Raw genomic sequence first — 25,503 nt, 5'->3', positions numbered from 1 at the left:
TTAAAGATTTTATTTGTTTATTTGACAGAGAGAGATCACAAGTAGGCAGAGAGGCAGGCAGAGAGAGAGAGGAGGAAGCAGGCTCCCCTCTGATCAGAGAGCCCGATGCGGGACTCGATCCCAGGACCCCGAGATCATGACCTGAGCCGAAGGCAGCGGCCCAACCCACTGAGCCACCCAGGCGCCCCTATTTTTTTTTCTTTTTAAGATTTGTTTATTTGAGAGAGAGAGAGAATGGAGGAGAGGCAGAGGGACAGGTAGAGAGAGAGAAACCCAAGCAGACTCTGTGCTGAGTGCAGAGCCCAACAGGGGCTCCCTCCCGCGACCCTGAGATCAGACTTGAACTGAAACCAAGAGTTGGGCAATTAATCCACCGAGCCACTCAGGAGCTCCCTGGAACCGTTCTGACTGGCCGTGGTCTGAGGTTTTTCATAGTTCCACCCCTGAGTGTTGTTACTCTAACTCAAGAGTGGGAAGGGGGCCCCTCAGTGTGTCTTGGACCCTTGCCTCCCCTCAAGACCCTGATGGTGTTTGCACTTTCTTTATCATGCTCAAATGAATATGGTCACAGGGCTTCCTCGGCTAATGCACTTCTCCCAACAGATAGGCCTCAAGATTTCACGGTGAAGAATAGACCCCACTTTGACCTTGAGTCTAAAACCCAAGCTTCAATCCAGCCATTATCAAGTGCCCTTTGAGATTATTGAGTGTTTTCTGAGCCATTAGAAAAGCTGTATTTTTCTCCTCACTTGTGAATTTTGTGCAATAGTCTTTCTTTGAAGCTGCAGTGTTGTTGAAATGGTTGGATTGAACCTAGACTTCCTGATTTCCCAAAAGAAGCAAAATTAAAGGAAACTAGAATATAATAATGACTTTAACTTTTTTAATTTGAATAATTTGATGTAATTATTATATGTCATATAATATGTATTAATATATTAATATATGTTATTATATAAAATGTAACATTGATCAAATTAAAAATAATTTGAATAATTTTAAGTTTAGAGAAAAGTTGAAAGAATAATGCAATGAACTCCCATTTTCTTTTCTCCGAGAGTTCTCATTAATTAATGTTACTCCATTTGCATTATCATTCCCTATATCCATCTCTTTGTCTCTCTCTCTCCATATGTGTGTGTGTCTGTGCATGTGTATGTATATGTGTGTAAACATACATGTATGTCATGGATATAGAAATTGTGTATGTGTGTATATTTATGTCTATGCATAGGGAGACATAAAGTCTAGAAACCAATACATATATTAACTGAATTTTTTGTGTAGAAGGGAAACCATGCCACTTCTACTATTTATGTGAGAAAGATTTAAATAGACAAATATCCATGAAAATATAAAAAAAGAAGAGGTAATGCTACATTTAGAAAGATTCATGAAGCAGAACTAGATTCAAATATATACAAGAATTTAAAATATGATAAAAGTGGCATTTTAAATAAATAGAGAGAAAGAGAATTGTCTAATAAATTGTGTTGAGATAATGTCTGGAAAATCAAAAGCTGGATTTCTACCTCATACCTCATATCAAAATGAGTTCCATGAGTCAAAGATCTAAATATGTTAAATATATATAGAAGGAAACATGAGAAAAATGTTTATCCCGTACTAAGATGTGGTACCCTTCCTGGGGAAAATAGGACACTCAAAAACCATAAAAGAGGGAAATATTTAAAAATAAAAATTTTAAATATCTAACATGGCAAAAACAAATTAAACTGTGAGTTCATATTGATACCAAGAATAACAAATAACAAGAATAACAAAAAATAACAAAAACAAAATTACTTCATCAGTCATCATTGGAAATTGACAGAACATTAACTTATCACTCTGAAAAGTGATAAAGAACCAAGCTTTTATAAAACTCAGTCTTTCTATGGTCCCAGTCAAACTATATTTCAGACTAAACAAATGATTGATGAGAGTTCTTTTTTTTTTTTAAGATTTTATTTTTTTTTTTTTAAAGATTTTATTTATTTATTTGACAGAGAGAGAAATCACAAGTAGGCGGAGAGTCAGGCAGAGAGAGAGAGAGAGAGAAGCAGGCTCCCGCTGAGCAAAGAGCCCGATGCGGGGCTCGATCCCAGGACCCTGAGATCATGACCTGAGCCGAAGGAAGCGGCTTAATCCACTGAGCCACCCAGGCGCCCCTAAGATTTTATTTTTAAATAATCTCCATACCCAGGCACCTGGGTGGCTCAGTGGGTTAAGCCTCTGCCTTCAGCTCAGGTCATGATCCCACCGTCCTGGGATCAAGCCCCACATTGGGCTCTCTGCTCAGTGGGGAGCCTGCTTCCTCCTCTCTCTCTCTGCCCGCCTCTCTGCCTACTTGTGATCTCTGTCAAATAAATAAATAAAATCTTTTTTAAAAAATCTCCACACCCAAAATGAGGCTCAAATCCACAAGCCTGAGATTAAGAGTCATACAGCCTAAGGACTGAGCCAGCCAGATGCCCCAAAAAAGTTCTTCTTTATTATAGAATTCCAATTAAACATATAAAAGGAGTGAAGAATTAGAAAATCACCATTATGAAACTTCTGATGAAATAATTTCTGATATGCATATACAGAGCAGTGTTCTCAATCTTTAGTCATACACATATGATCTTCATGATTTTTGCTAAGTTGCAACCCATTTGTCCTATTATTTTTCTTAATATTTGTCTTTATTTGATTTTTTAAATTATACTTTATCTCAAGTAGGTTAGATGTTATAACTTAATTTTTTCATAAACATCCAAAGAGGTACATGATAATTTAAAGTTTAATTGTTTGTGTTTTTATATATCACCTAAAATCACCAGACACATGGAGAGCATGCTACATTCTTTACTTCATGTTGGGCTTTGAGTGACTTTCCTATGATGAAGGGAGCTCCTTCTGGAAATCAGTCTCCTCTTTTCTCTCTTTCCATATTTTATTGGAAGTCTGTCTTATCAAACATCTATGTATTAATATTTTGTTAGAGAACTACTTCTAATTTCTTTGAATACCATAGTAAATTATATCCTGAACAAAGATTAATTGTGCCCTAATTGTGATGTTAGACTTCTTAGTCACAGCAAACGAACTCACTAATGAATTTCTTTGTACTTTCACTAATTTTTTTGTTCTGGGATTTGCCCCTTAGTTCATCTGTCAGCCTCCCCTCTTCACAATTTTGCTGATTCTGTTTTTCAGATTGAATTCTGGAACGGCAGTCACTTTTCCGTACCTTTTATCTTTGATTCTGATTTGCTTAGATTGTTTTAACTTCTTGATTAGTGGTCTTTTTTATTGTTGTTTCTACTTATAAATGAGCATATCCCATTACTTTATTCTCAAACATACAATGATTCTCTTCCTTCAGAAATTTAAGACATGAACCAGGATATTATTTACCAAATCAAATTAACATGAAAGGATGCACTCACTGTATGAAACTGTTCATGTTTCAGAGTGGGGGAAGCACATCTCAAACTATAGACATAAAAGTATTTTTGAAAATTTAGTAATATAGATTTTAAATCATACAAGAAGGCACTTTTTCAATTAAAAAACATTATTTACACAATTAATAACTTATTCTGTCTTAATTTCTTTTTAATAAGGATTTTATTAAATAAGAGTGTAACATTTTACTATCTAATGGCAGATTCATCCTGAAACAGCTTTTATCTTCCAAGTAACTAGACATTCCTTTTCTTTGATGTCATTACTAAAGTCCTTCTAGAATTGCATACAGTGTACACATGTCACAAATGCACCACTACAGGAGATCTTTTTTTGTTATTTATAAAAATGAACTATCTCATGCTCATTATTCTGTTGACCTGGTTTGTTTCAGGATGACCTTGTAGAACAATTTTAAGTTACAGTTTTCTGTAGGTGAAAAAAATCACATAAAACATTTTCATGTAAGAGTTCAGTTTTTAAATAACATATTCAGAAAGAAAATGTGTAAATAATAAATGATTTTTGTCTTAATGATTAAAATATACTCCAGACATGTTCATATGGTGAATAACTTTGGGGGCGGGAATCTATTTTCACAGAGCTTAGGAGTGGACACTCTTCCTCCTCCTGACCCCAAACCGCCCAGGGCTGAATTTAACTACAGTGTGGGTTTTAAAGATTTAAATGGTAAGCATAATAATTTCTTTTTTCTTAAGTAATTTGAGAGCATAATGATAACTAAAATCTGTACAAAACTATGATTTAAAACAAAAATGTAAGGAACCTGGATGTTTTAAAGTCCTGGATTTCAGACTGTGTTTTATGGTGTCTGGATTAAATTGGGGCCCAAGAAGATATTTTTGCCTACAATGAAAGGAAATATTATCCTGCATTTATGTAAAGTATCAAAACTATTTTTTTAAGTAATGGGAGTTTCTCTTCATTACTAAGTCCTTAGAGTAATAAGGTACAGCAGTGTAACCAAACTATTAATAAGGAAATGTCCCTTCAAGGGTAATAATGAATTATCCATTTCAAAATGATTGCTTAATATATGAACGGATGCTTCAAAATATATTTTAATTGATATATAATTAATGTGTAATATATTTGCTCTGACATTTTTTCTATCCTCCCTGAGATGGTCACAGTATTTTATTAACAAAATCTCTCTTCTTATTTAGTGTGGAGACATTAGCTCATGTGCTATTCAAATTGCAATGAATCTTGAAGTAATTGCTTCCAAGTTAATGAGAATTCACTGCAACTCTTGAGAAAGATTTCCAAAGATTTTGCAATGCCCACCAAAGAATGAAAAACAGAATAATAGAGGAGCCCAAAAATCCCAAATTCCAAGTTTTATTTCTGTCACTCACTGGTTTCATTGCTTCTGTTATTTTCAATAATATTTTTATAAACCCTTAGGTGCCGTTGCCTGTATCTGGATAAATTATAATACATCTTTTCTGACTTCTTTTTTCACCTTCTTTTCTGTTTGCCATAAAAATTTACTGTTCCTGTCAATCATTTCCATCATGAATGATGGTAACACCCATGATATTTCAAAAAAAGCAATACACTTTGTTATAGTGTATGACATTAATAAATAATGTATACTCGTACATGTAAACAATGCAGATTTGCCTTATCACACTCAGAGTGGCTGAGCTTTAATCAATTTAATTAGAATTAAGAATATTACAATGACAGGATTAGGCAACTAATCTTTTCTAAGCACTCAGTACTTACTGAAAATGACATAAACAAAGAAACCCAGCAGTATATAAACATAGTAATGTTAAAGTACAGTAGCAAAAAGCTCATGTCCTTAAGGAGATAAGACATATACCTGCAGCACAATTTGGGTCTAGGACAAAACCATTAAAAAGTACTAATATGTACTGAAAATTAAATGTGTTGGGAATTAGAAAAGAAATAAGTATTTTACTCTCTTTGCTTAAAACACTGTTAAAATGAGTTAAAACTACTTTGCCCAAAATCATTCAGAGAATTAGTGACAGACTTCTGAACAGAATCCATGTCATTTTTATTCCCCAATTCTATATTGCTCAATTCTATATAGATAAAGTGGGAATTATGATTTGCTTTGGAAGTTGTTAATATGAGAATTATTATGGGAACTTTATCCCTAAAATTTTTATAAAGGATTAAAATCATTTGCTTAGATGGCAACTGTCACAGTGTAATTGCTGGCATTAGGAAATTGTGAATGTGCTTCGTTTGTTCTACATATATTTTCTCTGAAAATTGTTAAATTAATTTAATTTTATGAAGAAGTCATATGCAAAAATCGCTTAGAAGAAAATAAATCCTTTTCACTCAGACTGGAGATCCAGATCTTAGTCTAAGTACTGTATACACTAGAACTATTAACAAGTGGACAGTATGCCACGTGGTGTTTATTACGATGTGTGGCAATAAATTCTTTTGCAAAGCCTCATGCCTGTTGCTAAGTAGGCTGCATTTACTCATTCCAGTCCATCCTGCACACAGAAGGTGACTCCTTTTCCTCGTGGGTTACTTCCATCCTGTGTTCATTACCTTTGCCATCAGCTGAAGGTCGGAGCGCTCTGCTAACACTGCTCACTGAGCGCACTCCCTCTAGGCCTCACTGCAGGTCAGCTTTCAGGATCACATGTCTGATCGCCAGTCACACATGGGAGAAATTCCAGTGAGAACTGTCCTCCCTTACCCTCACTCTGAAAATCTGTCTGCCCTTTTCTTAAAACTTAACTCACAGCTCATCATCTTACGAAGTCTTCACCGCATAACCTCAATTTTTAAAAATTGTTTTTTACTTCAGCCTCCTTAGTGCTTTATTTACTCCTGTTTATCCTGAATTGCTTGTTCTTTGAATCTGAGAGTTTCTGTAGTTAGATGGTGTCCCTACAGAGGCGTTACCCTTACCACAGGTCTTAAATCATATTAAACCCCAGTTGGTTGAGACCTACTTTCTTCTAAGTACATATATCAGTGGTAGTCTGTCTGCCTTCCTGAGACCTAGGGAAAACTCCCCTCTGTCTGTTCCCAGCATCTCCCCTCCCCATCTTCTAAAACTCTCAGACTTTGCGCCAGAATATACAAGAATTCCTACTTAGCAAATCACGTGCTTGGATCTGACTTTATAGCTAATCTGTGAGGGTAGCAAACATATTGTCCTCCTTTTACTTGGTGGGGGGACAGTAGGGGAGGAATTCAGTTTTGTTGAGGCTTAATTGACAAAATTGTAAGACATTAATGTGTACAGTGTGATGACTTGATCTATGCATCCCTGGTGGAAGATGTCCTCCATCGAGTTAATTAACCCATCCATCACCTCTTTGATATTGTTGTTGAGAATATTTAAGTTCTACTCACTCAGCACGTTTCACTTTTACAACAGTGTTACCAACGACAGTTACTATGTTGGATACGTTAAATTCTCAGGCTTTATTCATCTTTACCACTGAAAGTTTACACCTTTCGCCAGCCTCTCCCTGTTTCCCAGCCCCTGACCGCCAGTACCCAAATATCACTCTTAAAAATGGCCTTCTTTCAGTTTTTCCAGTATAAATTGTTGTTTTGCTCCTTAACATGATTTTCCCCCATCAGAGTCCTTAAATGCACTGGAAGACCAAGACTTAGATGCTCTCATGGCGGATCTGGTGGCAGATATAAGCGAGGCTGAGCAGAGGACAATCCAGGCACAGAAAGAGTCATCTCAGAATCAGCGTCCTCCCGCATCCCTGGAGATGCCAGACTTCAGCGGTGCAGGGGCTCTTGGTTACGGAGCAAATGTCGCTGCAGTTAGTGTCAGCCACTATGAGAATGACTTACCTCCCCCACCAGCTGACCCCATGGTAGACCTTCCTCCGCCACCACCACCGCCGAAACCTCTCTCTCAGGTAAGTGTGTGGGGCAAAGATGGCAGAACTCTTCACTCTGCTACCTCTGCTTCCTGTGATCTTTGACTTTCTTCAAAAAGGACAGTTACACTTATAAGTCTCTGGAGTTCTGAGATACTTAAAAAACAAGGATACCGAGTACACTCATTGCAAAACCAGAATCCTCCATGAAAAGGCATTGGTGTGTATAAAGAATATATTGGGGCCGTATTCAGGAGTGAATAGAGCTTGGCTAAAGTTTATATTTGTATGCAATGTTCCCTGACAATACTCAGTTTGGGGGTAATGTTTTATTATTTTGGCATCAACTGTGGAGCTGATAAATACATATCTGTATCCATGTGCTAGCCTGGTACATAAAGAATTGTAAGCATTCCTTACATGCTTCTGAATTTAATTAAATGGGATTTTGTTGAATCTGGCAGCTCTGTTCAGTGGGGCAGAGATACCCGTGAGTCATTTGTAGTGTCGTATTTGGGTGAGGCAGTTGTGACCAAGCAGGTGATGAGTCTCGGTATTATCAAATTTCTGAACACTGGGAAGCCATACATCTGGGAAATTTATATCATCATTTGGGACATTAAGTTATAATATGTCTTTTATAGAATAAAAAGAGCACTTTTAAGGATTTTCCTTATGGTAAGCCACTTGAAAAATACTTAAAAGTAAGAACCCTGCTCTGTCTCCTGTGGCTTGCACATTCTTGTACTGTGTGATGGTGGTCAGTATTCATAAATATGACCCTCGTAACGCTGAAAGTTCCTACAGTGTCTTTTGAATGAATAATTATTAAATATAAATCAAACATTGTCATACTCTATCACGTGCATTGTTCTATTGTGTACTTATTGTAGAAAATTATTTAAAAATTAGTGATCCATGCAGAGACTCTTTTATTCCCCAGCTTTACTTCCTAATCAACATATAACACTGTATAATTTTAAGGTGTATAACGTGATGCTTTGATACACATATGTACTGCAATATGATTTTTATATGAAGGTTAGACACACCTCCAGCACTTCACATTACTTTTGTGTGCATGTATGTGGTGTGAACCCGTAAGATGTAGTCTCTTAGCAACGTTCAAGTACACAATACAGTGTTGTTAACTATAGTAGCTGTGCTGTACATTTTTAGATTCCCATAACTTATTTGTCTTATAAATGGAAGTTTGTACCCTTTGACCAACATCACCCCATTTCCCCACCCCGTCCCAATCACTGGCAGCCACCATTCTACTTTCTGTTTCTGTGAGTTCGACTTTTTTAGATTCCACATATAAGTGAAATTATATGGTACCAGTCTTTCTCTGACTTACTGCACTTAGCGTAAACCCTGTAGATCCACCCATGTTGTTGCACATGGCAAGATTTCATTCTTCTTTATGGAAAAATATATTCCTTTGTACCTCTACTACATTTTCTTTATCCATTCATCTATTCATCCATTCATCTTGTTTCCATGTCTTGGCTATTCTGAATAATGCTGCAGTGAACACGGAGAGTGATTTCACTTTCTTTGGATATATACCCAAAAGTGGAAATTTGGGATCATACGTATTTTTAATTTTTTGAGCAACCTCCATACTTTTTTCCATAGCGGCTGTACCAGTATACCATCCTACCAACAGTGCAAAGGGGTTCTCTCTTTCTTCACATCCTCCCCAACACTTGTTCTCTCTTGACTCTTCAACAACTGCCATTTGAAAGAGCAGAGGCTCTTAGGTAGCATCCGTGAAGATTTCTAGGAGGCCATGATTTCCTGAAACTACATGCAAAATTGAATGCACATGTAAAGCTTTATGAGCTTTCTGGCTTTCAACATATTCCTAAAGGGGTTGGTGGCTCAAAAAAAAAATAATTAAGGATCATTGGTGTAAGAAGATGTATGTCTCCTTTCAAGTGATTGGGATGTAACCAGAACAGCTCATTTCCTCATCATTATAAATAAGTAGGAGAAAACTGAATGGGAAGAAATCAGAAACGGAGATAAACCATGGGAGACTCTTGACTCCAGGAAACAAACAGGGCTGCTGGTGGGCAGGTGGGTTGAGGAGATGGAGTAACTAGGTGTAGGTGTTAAGGGGGGCATGTGATGTGATGAGCACTGGGTGTTACATGCAACTAATGAATCATTGAACACTACATCAAAAACTAATGATGTATTGGCTATTGAATTTAAATTTAAAATAATAATAAATAAAAGAGTGTTAATCCTATTCTTGGAATATTTGCTTACAAAAATCAAAGGGCTTTGGGGCTCATAAAATATTTCAGTCTATTTTCTGCCTACTCATGTGTTTTGGTCAGTGTTTTCTTGGTGAATTATAAGTTTGAGTCTAAGTCTTAACTTTTAAGAAAGTTAGTACCCCTTTAGGAATCGGGTAAAAACGGGAAGTTCCAGAAAATGAAAATGCATGCCGATCCGGAAGAATGTGTGTAATTTCAGGGAGTGCTCAAATCCCTTGAGATTCACTAGCAGATTCCTCAGGTCAGCCCTGTCTAGAACCACTTAGAGATTTGTGTGGACCACATAGGTGAAGCACTTCTAGAGTTGTCATAAAATCTTTGAAGTTACTAGCCCCAAGATACAAAGTGTGGCTGTCTTCTACATCTTTGGGCTGAAGATTTTTGTTATAGTCATTTAAATTCTGAAAATCAAATGTGAAATTTGATGCCCCCAACAGAGACTTCTGTCAGCATAAGGTAACTAAGACGTTAGCCATGGCGTGGGTATCTCCTCACTGCTCTTGTCTAGTGGACTGTGTTGAATGTGTTGCTGTTTTACAGGAGGAAGAAGCAGCCCAGGCCAAGGCTGATAAAATTAAGCTAGCATTGGAAAAACTGAAGGAGGCCAAGGTGAAGAAGGTAAGCCGTGAATCACGTTTGCATGGGCAGTTAAATTAATAACATGGTATTATGCTGGATGATAAAAAAAAGAAATAAAATTTCAAGTGGTATCTTCCAAATAGTTGTAATTTTGTGAAAATTTTAGTAGAGATAATCACATAGTTTTACTTTCTGTGACATCAGTTAGCTCATTTGTGCCTGATAAGTCAGGGCTCTGTTAGTGTAAATGTGGAAGCTTCCAAGTTTCCATTCCCCGGGGCTCCCTCTTGGGTTCTGCTCAGGTGTTCTGTAATAGTAAGTGGCGCCACCTTCTGGACGCACCTTTACAGGGTCAGAGCTCAGCTTCCCATTGGCCTCACCTTGGCATTTCCATGACTGCTTTGTGCAATTCTGACAACCTCCCAGGCAGCCTACAGCCCTGCCACCCGCCCTAGATGTCCTCCTTATGTCCCGAGATCCCAAATGTTGTTTTGGCTAGTGCTCTGGGTTCAAAGCTGCATAAATTTTGAATGACCTGCTTAATCCTAGTTTCCCAATAAACCTGCAATTTTGAATGTTTTCTGTAGACTAGGTTTTCCAGGAACACATATATTATAACAAAAACACATGAATTCAACCTCAGTAGAAGCACATACCTAGTAACAGTTAACTGTTAATAACAGTTAATTTGGTTACTTAGGAGAAAGATGAAACGCATATCCTGAATATCTTCCTGAAGCGTGTATCAGGTCTAACACCACGTAAGAACTTTTTACTTCTAGTTGGGTGAAGAGCATTAGACTATGTTCCTACAGCACCCCTCCTGGTTCCTTGAATGAAGGTGTTCAGCACATGTTGAATGATATTCAGTAAATAGTCCTTGACTACCCCTGGATCCAGACATTCAGGGTTCATCTATGAGGTCTTCCCAGACCAGTCTGTTCCCATTCATTTTAAACATGCATGCACTTTTTAGCATTATTCTTCCCAGTTCTCTACATTGATTAAATCCTGTGGCCAGTTACGGGAATCACACATCCTTGGCTTCCCTGCCCATCTCTCCCCTCGTACTAACCTTATTAAACCCGACACGCAGCTCTCCTCCCATTCACCTGCTCTTGGCACTGCCTGGGCTTCCCAACAGCACAGTCACACACACCCGCTCACCAAAGAAATGATCCCTCTTTCCTCTCCTTTAAAACCTCCGATACCTCTTTCCTCAGCCACATTCTCTCAGCTAATGCTGTTGCTGCCTGTGGCACTGAGAAAATAGAATTACTCAAAGGAAAGGTCCATAAGCTCGTGACATTCTTGCTTTCCTGCCTGCCTGCACCTGTGACAGAGAGTCCATAGTCTTTCCTGTTACTGTGGATGAACTGTTATGTTTCTGTGTGTGCTCCACTTCCTGTCCTGTCTCTCGTCCCTCTCATGCTAAAGCCTCCCACGGAACCCCATCTCACACAGAAAAGCCCAGTCCTCACAGCAGCATAAAGCGCCTCGATGATCTGGCTGCCCACTGTCCCCCACCACCTACACTCCATTCTCACTACCTGGTCTCGCCACTACTCTTCACACACTCCAGGTATGCGCTGGCCTCAGGACCTTTGTGCTTGACCGTGCGTTGCCTTGAAAGCTCTTTCCCAGATTCCAGTGGGTTTTCTCTGTTCCTCCCCTAGGTCCGGTCACCCACTCAGTCAGGTCTCTACCTGACATTGCACATACACCCCCAATACCCACAGCACTTCCCTACTTTCTTTTTCTCTACAGTGCTCATCACCGTCCAACATAATATCCTCCTACTTGTTTATCCTGCTTATTGCCTATGTCCACTCCCCACCCCCACAGAAGTTCTTCCAGGGAGTTTATGTTTTCTTCACTGAGGTATCCCCATCTCATAGAACAGGTGCTGGGTTTACAGAGGCAAAGCAGTTCAGGTGTGGTCCCGGCCTATGTAGAGTTAAATTCTAGAGGAGGAGTAAGTGTTAGGAAGGAAGTAAAGCAGAAAAAAGTGATGAAGAGTGCCCAAGTCACTTGTAGATGGACCTCGTGATGGGGAGGCCCTCTGAGGAGGCAGCACTGGAGCAAAGACCTTGGCAGCAAGAAGAGCCCAGCTCCCCAAGGGTGTGTTGGCGGAGCATTCCCAGGCAGGGTTGTATGGCCGTTGCTCTGAGAGCTGTTGAGTAGGAGGGAAAAGGGAGGAGGATTTGAGGTCAGCGACGCAGGTCAGGCCACACAGCCTCACGGACCCGAAGAAGAGTCTGGAAGATATTATATAAGTGCATTGGGAAGCCATTTGAGGGTTTGTTTGTTTGTTTTAAGATTTTATTTATTTATTTGACAGACAGAGATCACAAGCAGGCAGAGAGGCAGGCAGAGAGAGAGGAAGGGAAGCAGGCTCCCTGCTGAGCAGAGAGCCCGACATGGGGCTCGATCCCAGGACCCTGGGATCATGACCTGAACGGAAGGCAGAGGCTTCAACCCACTGAGCCACCCAGGCGCCCCCATTTGAGGGTTTTCAACTAGGGATAATATTTTGTTTTTAAAGATCATCCTAGCTGCTTTGTGGAAAATGGATTGTAGGGGGAAGGATGATAAGCAGGATGGCCCTCTGTGCAGCCCACTCCAGCCCCGTAGCTCGCTGTCCCTAACTGTGGGCTGCCCTGGGCCACTGACTTTACCTGTAAGATAAAACACAAAAGGAAATTACTTAACTATTTTAAACCACTGGATTGTTTATAAAAAGAGGGCCACGTTGGCTGTATTTTCAGAGGGGAAGTGAAAAGAGAAGTTGATTGTTAGATAAAAAGGTAGGACAACTAGCTTATTCAGTTGATTTGCTTCTACTGGAGGCTAAGAGAGGGTTGGTAGATAGCAGCTGTTTCCTGCAGTGTGTTGGAAAGCCAGAGAACTTCTCCATAACTTCGGTGGGTAAATGGTAACAGAAAACCCAAAGCACAACCTATTTTCATTCTACAAAGAAGATGTAAAACAGAAGCCACTCTGATCAGTGGGGAAAGAGAGGAAATTAAGAAGCCAACTTGTGTATTTGGTCTGATTTCAGAGGTTCCAAATGTATCCCTTACAACAAAGCTTGTGAGCATAACCGAGACATACTTGCCCGTTACTGAAGTAACCAAGATGGGCTTCTACTAACCTTGCAACGTGGAAATCAAGTCTGTTTGAAGGACTTTGCCCTCAAGTGTTCTGTAGGGTGTGGACTTCATTTTGATTGCCAGTGATGTGCACAGCTTAGGTTACAAAGTTTTGGAAATGGAAAACTGGTGAATTTCATATGTTTGTTTGTTTGTTTTAAAGCTCAGTGACACAGGAAAACAATTGTGTGTACATGTTTAGCACAGAAGCAAAAAAAAAAAACCCCTATGAAGGATTTAGGTCTAGCATATTCTTTTATTTAACAACTGGCAAAAGAAAAAGGAGAAATAAAAACCATAAAGTCTTTACTGTAATAGTTTAGAAAGGGAGGTTTTTCCATGCTTCATCATTCTACTCTCTAGCAAATAGCAACGATATGAAAAGTGCTCTGCTTGCTGAATCACGTAACTGGGATCTAGCAATATTATGTGTTGGTATAGCTACTCCTCAGCTTGTAAATGTGATAGAAGCTGTTAAGAGTAGTAAAAATAATTTCTTCTTGCTAAAAATCGCCAGCGTTCTCTTGTTGTTTTTTTTTTATTTTCTAAGTTTTGTAATTGTAGATATTTGTAACTACATGTGGATTAAATTTGGTTTGCAATTTCTGCCAAAAAAAATTTTAAAAAACAACCTTTCATCATTGTCAAATTATGTGGTTTAGGTTTTTTGCTCTGTATTGAAAACAAAACAAAACAAATGTTTTTTCTCAAGAATCCCTATACAAAAATGAAATGTGATCAGATATCATTAAATTTTTCCATCAGGGAGATTAAGTCTTCTCAGTCCTAACATTGGCAGTGTTTCTTAGGACCTATAGCTACTCTACAGCAATAATTCTTAGCAGAGAACAGTGGGTATACCTTCCACACACAGAAAATAAATGATAGTGAAGAAAGCTCGCTATTTGAGGATTTTCTGTTTTTCTGTGCAACCCTCCATGCTTCATTTCTCAGGTCAGATAAGTGTATTTTTGACATTGTGGCACTTGGGCCTATCATTTTAAATATGTCAAAAGACAAACATACAATACAAAAAAAAAGCAACTATTCAACAAGAGGTTTCTGGGCTATAGATATTGCAGGTTTTCAAGGGAAAAAACAGTATCTTCCAGACAAACCTGGAGTAAAGGTCTAATCTGAATGATCCTGGGGAGAGGACTTTTCCTGCCCTGATGTCTGTGTGTTTGACTCCGTGTGCAGGTGTTGAGAAGGCCTAAATGCGCTTCAGTTTGTGGTCCCTGCCAGCCCCTCGCCCAGATTTCTATCTCCACCCAGACCCTTGGTTGGTTTCCGTAACTCTGCATAACAGCCCGCAGGAGCCGGGCTCTTCGTTCAGCTCACTGCAGAACGTGTTCAAGATCAGATTAGGTGGAAGTGGGACAGGAGGGGCCCTTTCTCAGCGGCTCAGAACCTGACCCAAACTTTTGGGGAGGAAGAAAAATGTTATCAATTGTATGGCCTCTTTAGTCCCTCTATTCATATTTTTTAAAAGATTTTATTTATCTGAGAGAGAAAGCATGTGTGTGTGTGGTGTGAGAAAGAGAGAGAGAGAGAGAGAAGCAGGCTCCCCACTGAGCAGCAAGCCCGATGCAGGAGTCGATCCCAGGACCCTGAGATCATCCGGAGCCAAAGGCAGACGCTTAATATATTGAGTGACCCAGGCACCCCATGCACGTTTTTAATAGTGACAGGTCTTACTTAAGTAGCCAGCACCAACCGTAGACAAACAGAATGGGCAGAACTTGTCTTAACTATTTCACCCTTCACTTTTCAAGTTAGAGTAGAAATTTAAGCAGAGTTGTATCGAGTATTTCTGGTTGGGGCGTTTCCAGGCCTCCCCTGGGGCTGAGGATAGTGTGTGTGGTTGCAGCACTGCGGGCCAGTGGTCAGGCAGTGTTGTCTGAAAAGGGAAAGACAACATTTCTTTCTGGCCTTGCATTCAAAGACAGACTCCAACTAGACCTGCTTCCCACTTAATTAAGTAGGATTAGTGATCGTGGTAAAGAATAAAATAAAAGTACAGTTCTTCTCAGAAGGTTTTGTAGGAAATCTTCGCAAAACCTAAGTGTATAGTGAATGAGTGGGCACATTTCCAGTGTTGCTTTTGCAGACTGGATACATAGCACCATTATAACCAGTAGCACTCATAAATAACAACTACTGTAATTAGAAATACACTATAAATACACAGGTGTTAGAAAAAATCCAGACCCTAGCTGTATTACATCATGAATTAATTCTGTTACATTACATCAGAATCATGGTCTCTCGGGGTAGGGGGTGGTCAGAAGATTTAATAACTTAGCCAAGTTGCCTGGGAAAAGCCAGTGAAATCCTATGTCCTTATTGAAGATAAGTAAACTCGGCTCCCACCATACCCTCTAGATTTGGAATGGGAAAATGACTAATTTGACTGTGAAATCAGAAGAATAGAATTTTTAAAAACTGAAATGAAAAGTAAATTTGATCACTGATTTGCCTTCATTCCTCCATAATAGCTTGTTTCTCAGTCTTCATTCATTTTGCTTAATCCACCTCTAATCTCAAAGACGTTCTGCTGTGACACAACCTTTTCGACCCTGTAAGACCTCTCAGTGGTGCTACGTCACTTGTACACCTGACCTTCAAAAGAGTTGTAAAGTAACCAGCTTGGTCTTGCTTGTATGTTGGAACCCTCGGGTTGCATGAACTAGGACTCAGCTCCAGCTGGGCAAAAGAGAATTTATTATAGAGACCCTTTCAATCAAGACATGTTTCTGCGCTCTAGGATGAACCTAGACAAGTGCCGGAAAGATGTCACAAAAGCACAAAATCAGCACTTCTTTCTGTTTTCTGTCTCCTTCACCAGAATGCAATGTCTAAAGGCTGGGCAAGGACTTCACTATGTGTGCAGTTGTTTTGTTTTGTTTCATTTTGTTTTTGTGAATTGGTTTCTCTATACCTGTATTATTAGCACCTTAAATAAGTACTGAGCATACAAGTTCATAGTGAGTGACTTTGCCAGAACGTATTCTTACCTAAATTCACAGAAACTGTAGCAGTTTTGAAACCTTATGTCTGTGGCCTTCCCCAGTGACTGGAATTTACTGGCTGCTCTGTGACTCTGTCCCCAGCTTGTTGTCAAGGTGCACATGAATGATAACAGCACCAAGTCACTGATGGTGGACGAGCGGCAACTGACCCGAGATGTTCTAGACAACCTTTTTGAGAAAACCCATTGTGACTGCAACGTAGACTGGTGTCTTTACGAAATCTACACAGAGCTGCAGATCGGTAAGTCTTATCCGCCGTGAGAGACTGTGTTCCAAAAACACAGTTTCTGGAGCACAGTTTGTGGGTTTGCTATATGATGGGTTTGGGCCTATTATTAAGAAGAATTTGGTTCAAGGCTATAAAGACTTGCCATAAATCACTCCCCTTATGTCAGATTCAGTGCTTGCCTCTTTGTTTCTCTGCGGTGAAGAGACTCGGATTGTTGCAAGGGACCACAGCATTGGAGGATGACAGTATTGTCATTGCCACTTCTCTAGTGGCTCCATAAGGAAAAGAAAGTGACAGGATGATACCTCTCACTGCATGCTTATGAGTAAATTGAGCCGATTTGGGGAGGACCTGAGTGTCTATAGCTAATATCCTTTAGACTTTGCTTCTTTTTTTTTTTTTTTAAAGATTTTATTTATTTATTTGACAGAGAGAGATCACAATAGACAGAGAGGCAGGCAGAGAGAGAGAGAGGGAAGCAGGCTCCCTGCTGAGCAGGGAGCCCAATGCGGGACTAGATCCCAGGTCCCTGAGATTATGACCTGAGCCGAAGTCAGCGGCTTAACCCACTGAGCCACCCAGGTGCCCCTAGACTTTGCTTCTTTATAGCATAACTCTGCCATACATCAGTGTTCATTTCCCTTTCCATTGTCCCCACTCCCTTTGTCTAATTGAGGAGGCTCAGCCCCAAAGAGCAAAAGACAGTTGGTCAAAATGGATGGAGTTTAAAAAAAGAGAGAGAGAAAAATAAAAAGGCAATTAAAGAAATACCCTTGCTTCTTCTCATTGTTAAGATTACTCAGAGCAGTTCCCCCCGCCCCGCCCCCGCCCTCAGGAGAGCTTGGTGGAATACAGAATAGTCTGCCTTAGAAGCTTTCAGTGAATTTTTTTTTTCCTGAAGTAAAAGTTCTACAGTGAAATAACCTCTTGAAGTACTTTTCAACTCCTGGAGTCAAATAGAGAAATGAAAACCTTCCTTATGTTTAGGTTTAGTTCCAACATGGATACATTTTTGGGGGGTCTTAGGGGGTGATGTTTTAGAGCACGTATCTCGTGTCTCACAGCTTCATTCAAAGTTGTTCGGCCAATTACTACTTCATGGTCCTCCACATGGATAGGAAGTTTACCGCCATCTGGGACTATTTAAAGTCAGAAATGCTAATAAGAAAAAAGTGCAGTGACTGGCCATTCTACGATATTGTATTTTCATCTGTCGTTTTTTTTTTTATGGCAAAGGAGTTGAAGACCTGACACTGAAGAAGAAATACAATAGGGGTTTTACGGTGTGACATCATGTAAGAATTAGGGATTTCTAAAAACCAGTGAGAGGTGGGAAGCATTGTGTTTAACTCAGTACTAGTTTATTTCTCTATTGGAAGGCCTAATGTCTTGGGTCCTTAAGAATGCTTTTTCTTGTTTCATCAGAAAGGATTTTTGAAGACCATGAAAATGTTGTTGAAGTCTTATCAGACTGGACAAGAGACACAGAAAATAAAGTGCTGTTTTTGGAGAAAGAGGAAAAATATGCTGTGTTTAAAAACCCCCAGGTAAGATAACTTGTATATAGGTAAACCATATAAAGATGGAAGATTTTATTTTAGGGTCACCTGTATACTAATAAACGTGATTCATTATCTCACAATATAGCACAAATGTATTCCTTTCAAAAAACACAAACCCAACTCTTCGGTCACACGTCAACTAATAGGCCCTTGAAAGATTTGGAAAGAAAAGAAGCCAATTTGTTTCTTTGGATTCAGCATCTCTGTCTATTGACTAATCCTCTTCTTCTGTCCTTATTTCCATTTGGCTACATTAATTCATTGTACCTTGATGATTCACTAAGGGTCATTAATGCTTCGTGTTTTAAAGACACTCCTTTTTGCTGTTGCTCATATTTGGTGCTTATTAATGCTGGGATAACTATAGAGAACCCCTAGAAAATGTGCTATTTATTGTGATTTAATTCTACAGTCTACATAATAAAAAGCATTGTTCCCCTTCCTTCAAGTCATATGTACAAGGATATCACAGAACTAGGGGTCTTTTCCTGTTGGGGCCTCCAGCCAACTGTAATTGCAGGAGAGTCATTAAGTCTTTTTGGAAAGTCAAAGAATGTTAGACTCAGAGGAGATCACTGGATACATCCAGACACCTTTATATTTTACAGATTTAAAAAAAAAAAAGAAAGAAAAAAAAAAAGTCTCAGGGTGCCTGAATGGCTCAGTTGGTTAAGTGACCAACTTTTGCTTTTGGCTTAGATCATGATCTCAGGGCCCTGGGATCGAGCCCTGCATTGGGCTCCATCCTTAGCGGGGAGTCTGCTCGAGGATTCTCTCTCATCCTCTCCCTTTACCCCTCCTCCTGTACACTTTCTCTAAAATAAGTCAATCTTTAAAAAAAATTAAAAAATAAATGAAGTCCCCTATCACTAGGATGCTCTCAGCTTCCTCATGAGAAAATATTCTTTTCCCTGCCCTGTGCTTTTTTCTAGAGTCATCTCTAGGTTTTGTGCTGTAGCACTGACAACAAAGCAATTAAGTACTATTGTCTTTTTACAAGTATTGAATAGTAAAAGTATGGTTGACCCTTGAATAACACATTGGGGGCTCAGGGGGACCTTAGGGCCATCAATCACCTGTGCAGTTGAAAATCTGTGTATAACTTTTCACTCCCCAGAAACTCAATTACTAATTCCCTACTATTGACTGGGAAGCCTTACCAATAACATAAACTGTTAGTTAGCACATGTTTTGTATGTTATATGTAGTATATAATGTATTTTCACAATAAAGTAAGGTGGAAAAAAGAAAACATTATTAATAAAATCACAAGGAAGAGAAAGTATGTTTATAGTCCTGTACTGTACTTATTGAAAAAAAAATCTGTGTATAAATGGGCCCTGAGTTGTTCAGAGATTAAGTGTACAAAGTTTTCAAACTGTAACTACCTTCAATGGCATGATTTAATGCCTATATTATTTAGGGTACCATCTCAGCTTCTGTAACAAGGAGACTCCCCAAAATCAGTGGCTCTCATCCCTGTCTTTTGCTGAACATATGTAGGCTTTTTTCTTATATATTTACCTACAAGTACAATTGCAGGACCACAGCTTATGCACATATTTAACCTTAGGATAAAGTTCGAACAGTTTTCCAAAGTGATTGCATGATTTGCCTTCATTATTGTTGAATGAGAATTCGTGTTATTCCAAATCCTTGCCAGTCCTTGGTGTTGCCATGAAAAAAATAATAAATTTAGTTATTCTGTGAGAATGTATAGAGGTATCTCCTGTGGTTTTAAGTCAAATTTTCTATTGCCAAAGATTTGAGTACCTGAACTATCATCCATGTTAAATGTTCGTTTCTGTGAGGTGCCATGATTCTTAGCCTCTCACCGGCTTGAGTGGGGGGGCAGGATGTGGCTCTCACAATGTCTCTGCACCTCTTTATGTTTCTTTTCTCTCTTGGATCTTGGCCCCTTGAGTCCTGGTTGCCTCCATTGCTCGCCAAAGCCTTTGCACAGATTTTTTTTTTTTTAAAGATTTTATTTATTTATTTGACAGAGAGAGATCACAAGTAGGCAGAGAGAGAGAGGGAAGCAGGCTCCCCGCTGAGCAGAGAGCCCGACGCGGGGCCCGATCCCAGGTCCCTGAGATCATGACCTGAGCTGGAGGCAGCGGCCCAACCCACTGAGCCACCCAGACGCCCCTGCACAGATGTTTTTTAATCAGCTTTTCTAGCTCTTTTTGTGGAGCTTTGGTCTAACTGCAAGCTACTTTATCAGAGGAGGAAGCAGAAATCCTCCTGCTGAATTCTTCTGGATAATAATATGTTCTTAAAAACCATATAAGTCGATTCTTCTAATTGACAACCACAATTAAAGACCATAATGGAAGTGGAAGCGCTCTTGAAGTTGGTGATTTTAAGTATTTCCATTTCCTCAGTGTTTGGTTGGATAATCTGTCTTTTCTGATCAGTGGTCCACATGAATAGCTACTTCAGCATGCTGACCACAGGACTCTCAACTTGTTCTTGAAGTAGATTGTGACCATTCCTGTGTTGATATCATGACTCCTAAAAGGGAGGCTTTGTAATTTTGAAATACCCACAGTCACTTTGTAAGAGCTGTATGCTGAGACCCTTTGATCGTTTTTAACAGGAACATTTTTTTAAGTTTACACCTTAAAGGAATAACAAATCCTAGAGAAGAGTATTTCCAGAGGAAGTTTCTTAGGAAGCACAATCTGGAGATTCTTTTAAGTGCCTTAGATTTTCTCCTTAAGCAGTGTCTCAAGCAGTTAATTCAAAAATCCAGATATATCTTGTGTTTCATATTTGGGTTGTTAGTTATTTGTCATCATTTACACATAGTGGTGAATCCCAGAACAGAGTACTACATAACTGATACCTGCTTCCGCTCTTGAGTCCGGGCTACAGCTGTGAGCCTACAGACTTGATCTTCAGGCCCAGCTGGATTAGGGCACTGTCTAGGAACTATGTCAAGTGTTAGTTAGAAACTGTGCATGAAGAACTAGATTCAACCAGAAATTATCAAAGGAAAAGGCTAAGACTCTGAACAATTTATTTGTTCTTCTCAAAAAGTTTCAAAATATTGAAAGTCTTTCCTATATTGACTTATATGATGAAACTTTAATGGAATTCACTCTGTTTGCTTGGCGATAGCAGATGTTGTAGAATATCCGCTTACATGAGTAACCTACACTATTTATGGGAGAATACAAAAATGAAGATTATCTTTGCTGTTACAGCTTTAACATGAGAGCAGTGTAGGACATAGACCGTGGACTAATGCCATCTCAAGATTAAGTCCCAGTACACAAAATGCTCCCGACAGTACAGAAGAGCCTTAGTGAAGGTGTATGCTGAGAAGTTTAGTTTTGTAATTACCACATTAGTTCATAAAACCCAAGGTCAGAAGAGCAGTGAAAGTAGGAACTGGGCAGTCAGTTAACCCTACAGTTCTAACCATAAGGCAAAAAATATCCTGCACACAGATGCAGAGAGAGTGCAGCTCTAGGCAAACCACAGATCATGCTTGCTGACAGTTACTGACTACAGAGCAATCTTGCCCTGATTTAGGGTGAGTGAAGGGAAAAAACCAGCATTGTGTTTATGACAAAACAGAACCTGACCGGAAATAGCATCTGAAAGACCTTCTAGACAATATCTCAATACAATTAAGCAACTGCAGGATTCAGAAGAAAATTGTAGAAAATTATTATCTTCAGTAGAAGGCGGTCAGATGTGGTCCAAATAAACCAGTGGAAAAGGTAACTAAATAAGAGTAAAAAAAAGAGAATGGGAGAGAAAAGAAAGGAAATGGGAAATTAGAGTCGGGTCTGGAAAATGCTGAGATGGGATAGAGGACCAGCTGCTGTGGAGCACAGGGAGGGCGGGGAAGTTTACTCGGAGAAACTAATGTGCGAGCATTCACTTGGTAAACCTGTGGCGGTTAGCCAGGGGAAGAGTAGAGGGGAAGCAAGCACTCTAAGCAGTGGGTGTCCACAAAGTCCAAAAGGAAAAAGGGACATGCATCTGGATCATAGGAAATGGTCCTATGGCTGCCCATAGAGCGGTGAGCATAGGGACAGGGAGTCACAGCGCATTCAGATAAACTGGTGAAAAAGAAACTTGTCAAAATAGTATATTAATTAAAATAAAAACAAGTCAGAAACAAATGTTTCCAGTCACAGTTCATGTAGTTGTAATTGTATGCGATTCATTTAAAGAGCATTTTCAGGCAGGTTGGTCAGTTTCCAGCATTCCGTTATTTTTAAGAATCCAATTACGACCATCAATGCCTACTTTGCCTATTTTTCTTTTATATTAGACTGCATTTCCCTGCCACTGTGCGATCTAACTTTGCTGTCATGACTGAAGCTGTTGAATAGAATGTGCTGTACTCGTTGTTGGCACACAAAGCTGAGCTTTAGACTTTGTTCTTGCAGAAAAATGATTCATGGAAGTAGAGATGATGAGCAAAATGCCGTCTGCCAAAGGTTATGATATGAGAGAAGGTTCTGCAACCACTGATAATAGTCAAGGGTACTGTTCGTTGTAGTCAGACTTGGGGGTACTGTGCTGATTCCTGCCATCTCAGGGTCTGTCAGAGCTGATGGAGTCCTCACCCCTGTAGGCACCCACTGTTCCTGGACGAGGTCCTTGTCTACCTGGCTGGGAGCAGTACAGTAGCCAGTAGCATTAAGCCATTGGTTTATATGCACTTCACTCATCAGTACCTCACCCCAACTCAAAACTTGAGGAATAGACGCCAAACAAGCAAAACTGGCTAAGAATGAAATCAAGAAGGGCACCTGGGTGGCTCAGTGGATTAAAGCCTCTGCCTTTGGCTCAGGTCATGATCTCAGGGTCCTGGGATGGAGCCCCGCATAGGGCTCTCTGCTCAGCAAGTAGCCTGCTTCCCTTCCTCTCTCTCTGCCTACCCCTCTGCCTACTTGTGATCTCTGTCAAATAAAGAAATAAAATATTTTTTTTAAAAATGAAATCAAGATAAAAAGAAGAAACTTTAAAAAGTCTGAGAGATGGCCCTGAAGTCTTAAAGATGGATTAAAAACTTACACACTACTAAATACTGAGAGTGTATCAGAATCAGTAAGATCTATATGCTCACATCCATAATTTTTCAACACTAGTTTAAACAGATGCAAATAATGCAATGAACAGCATATTATGGATCTTGCCATCATATTAAGGAGGCTAAGTATAGTTTCATGGCAATTTGATTTCCCACCAGCAACCATGTGGGGAGAGAGGCAGGAGTGGAGATTCCAAGCCATAGTGCAGGATTATCAAGGCCCAGAATCAAGGTAGTATCCCATGGCCAAGGATAGAAAGACCCACTGAGGCTGCTGTGGAGAATGCTACGGGGACAGTGGTGTGCAGGGCCAGGCTGATGGGCCTGCCACACTGCGCTGACCTTTTTCAGCTTCATAAACAAGGCATTTTCTGTTCAAATGTGCCTTCTACAAAACTGCCTCTCCCCAGAAAGCAGTCTCATGGAATGGCCAACACTTTGGGTCCTAAAGTCAGACGGCTGGGATTTGAATCCTCACTCCACTGCTTCGGGGTAAATACCCAATAGTGCAATTGCAGGATCATAGGGTAACTCTATTTTTAATTTTTTGAGGAATCTCCATACTGTTTTCCAAAGTGGCTGCACCTGCTTACATTCCCACCAACAGTGTAAGAGGGTTCCTCTTTCTCCACATCCTCTCCAATACTTGTTGTTTACTGTCCTATTAATTTTGGCCATTCTAACTGGTGTAAGGTGGTATCTCCATGTGGTTTTGATTAGAATCTTCCTGGTGGCTAATGATGATGAACATTTTTTCATGTGTCTATTAGCCATTTGCATGTCTTCTTCGGAGAAGTGTCTGTTCATGTCTTCTGCCCATTTTTGACATGATTATCTGTGTTTTGAGTGTCGAATTTGAGGAGCTTTTTATAGATCTTGCATTGCTTTTTAGCTGTGGGCCCTTGAGCAAATCATCTAACTTCACCAAGTCTCTATTTTCTTGTCTGAAAATGGAGATAATTTGTTCTTAGAAGTGTGTGGTGAGAATTAAAGGGTGTCATCCACACAAAGTGTAGTAACTGTCATTCTTTTAGTTTGCTTCATCATAGAGATCAGTCTGGAGAAGAGAAGCGATGGAGGCACATGGGAGGATGGTAGCAGCTCTCCAGAAGGCATCAACGATGTTCTTGGATCAGGGTGATCCCACTGGAGCCAGGCCAGACTTCGATCTGGGACAGTGGTGCTGTATAATCTCAGAAGTTTTGGGCAGGCACTCAAAGAAGTATGATTAGGAGTCTAACCTCAGGGTACCTGAAGTGGTTCAGGACAAATTGAGTGGGTAAGGGTTTCATCCCTAGGTTCCCCAGGATCCCAGGCATTTGCTCAAGGACTACCAGCAAACATTTCTTGAGCATCTACATTGTAATGGAATTAAGCCAGGGAAGGAGACTGTAGGTGAGATACAAGGCCAGGCTATGTGCTGGATGTAATGGGCAGAAGGAGCAGGAGTATCTAGGAACTACTGTGAAAATAAAAGAAGCAGCCAGCATTCTTTAGGAAGTGAAGTCCATGCAGAGGCCAGATGGGTGACATGGGGATACCCTGCTTGGCTGGGTGCCTGGAGGTAGGTGGTCAGTAGCCAGTGAACTAGAGCCAGAATGCTGTGGGCTGAGGAATCGTCGTTAGCCCCATATCCTAAGCACCAAGAACAGAGTTGTCAGAGATGGGGACCTGTTCCAGCCCAGGGCCCAGGGTATAGACTTTACGGGATATAGTCTGATGAGCAGGAAAATCCCGGATGAGGAAGAGGAGATGTCATGTTCTACTCGTTAACAACTGTGGCTATTCTATAACTGAGAAAGTTTCCCAACGCTTCAAATGTCCCAGAAAATTAAGTACTTTCTCAAAGAGAAAGAGTCTGAAGAAATTCTTTTTTATTTCTAATTTGCATTTCAAGTAGGCTGATGACTAGGAGAAGAGAATAAAAGGATGGGGTGTGAGGCCACATGGAATCCCACAGGGAATGGGGGACAGGCCTCTGTGCAAGCCCCCCACCCAGTATTTATTAAGACCTGGGGCAAGACTGGATTGAAAGCTTACATACCATATATCTACATATTTAAAGTTCTAAATCAAATTAATAAGCAGTTAAATGTGTTCTGCCCTCCTACCTTAGGGCCTTCATGATGACCTAAAAGTTTGGACTAGTATTCTTAGATTTCTTTGAGTTCTGTGCAAGGTGGTTTCTTGGAGCTGCTCATTGCCTGCCTCTGGACTGCCTCCCTCCACCCATCCCGTCCATCCTGCCCCATGGGAGCCTTGCATGCATGATGTGAACCA

General features: G+C 40.0%; 1 protein-coding gene across 1 annotated transcript in view; it reads left to right on the top strand.

Moving 5' to 3' along the window:
• The window catches only part of APBB1IP (amyloid beta precursor protein binding family B member 1 interacting protein), a 108,952-nt gene that overhangs the window by 48,001 nt on the left and 35,448 nt on the right, over nucleotides 1-25,503 (top strand). Inside the window, exons 4-8 of the mRNA XM_059404153.1 lie at nucleotides 4,056-4,143; nucleotides 7,069-7,361; nucleotides 10,154-10,231; nucleotides 16,458-16,617; nucleotides 18,031-18,152. Coding sequence (XP_059260136.1) covers nucleotides 4,056-4,143; nucleotides 7,069-7,361; nucleotides 10,154-10,231; nucleotides 16,458-16,617; nucleotides 18,031-18,152 — 741 coding nt within the window. The remainder of the gene's footprint in view (nucleotides 1-4,055; nucleotides 4,144-7,068; nucleotides 7,362-10,153; nucleotides 10,232-16,457; nucleotides 16,618-18,030; nucleotides 18,153-25,503) is intronic.

Source organism: Mustela nigripes, chromosome 6 (assembly GCF_022355385.1).
Source record: "Mustela nigripes isolate SB6536 chromosome 6, MUSNIG.SB6536, whole genome shotgun sequence".
Taxonomy (NCBI): domain Eukaryota; kingdom Metazoa; phylum Chordata; class Mammalia; order Carnivora; family Mustelidae; genus Mustela; species Mustela nigripes.
Note: the sequence above shows the minus strand (reverse complement) of the source record. Positions and strands in the feature narration are given on the sequence as shown.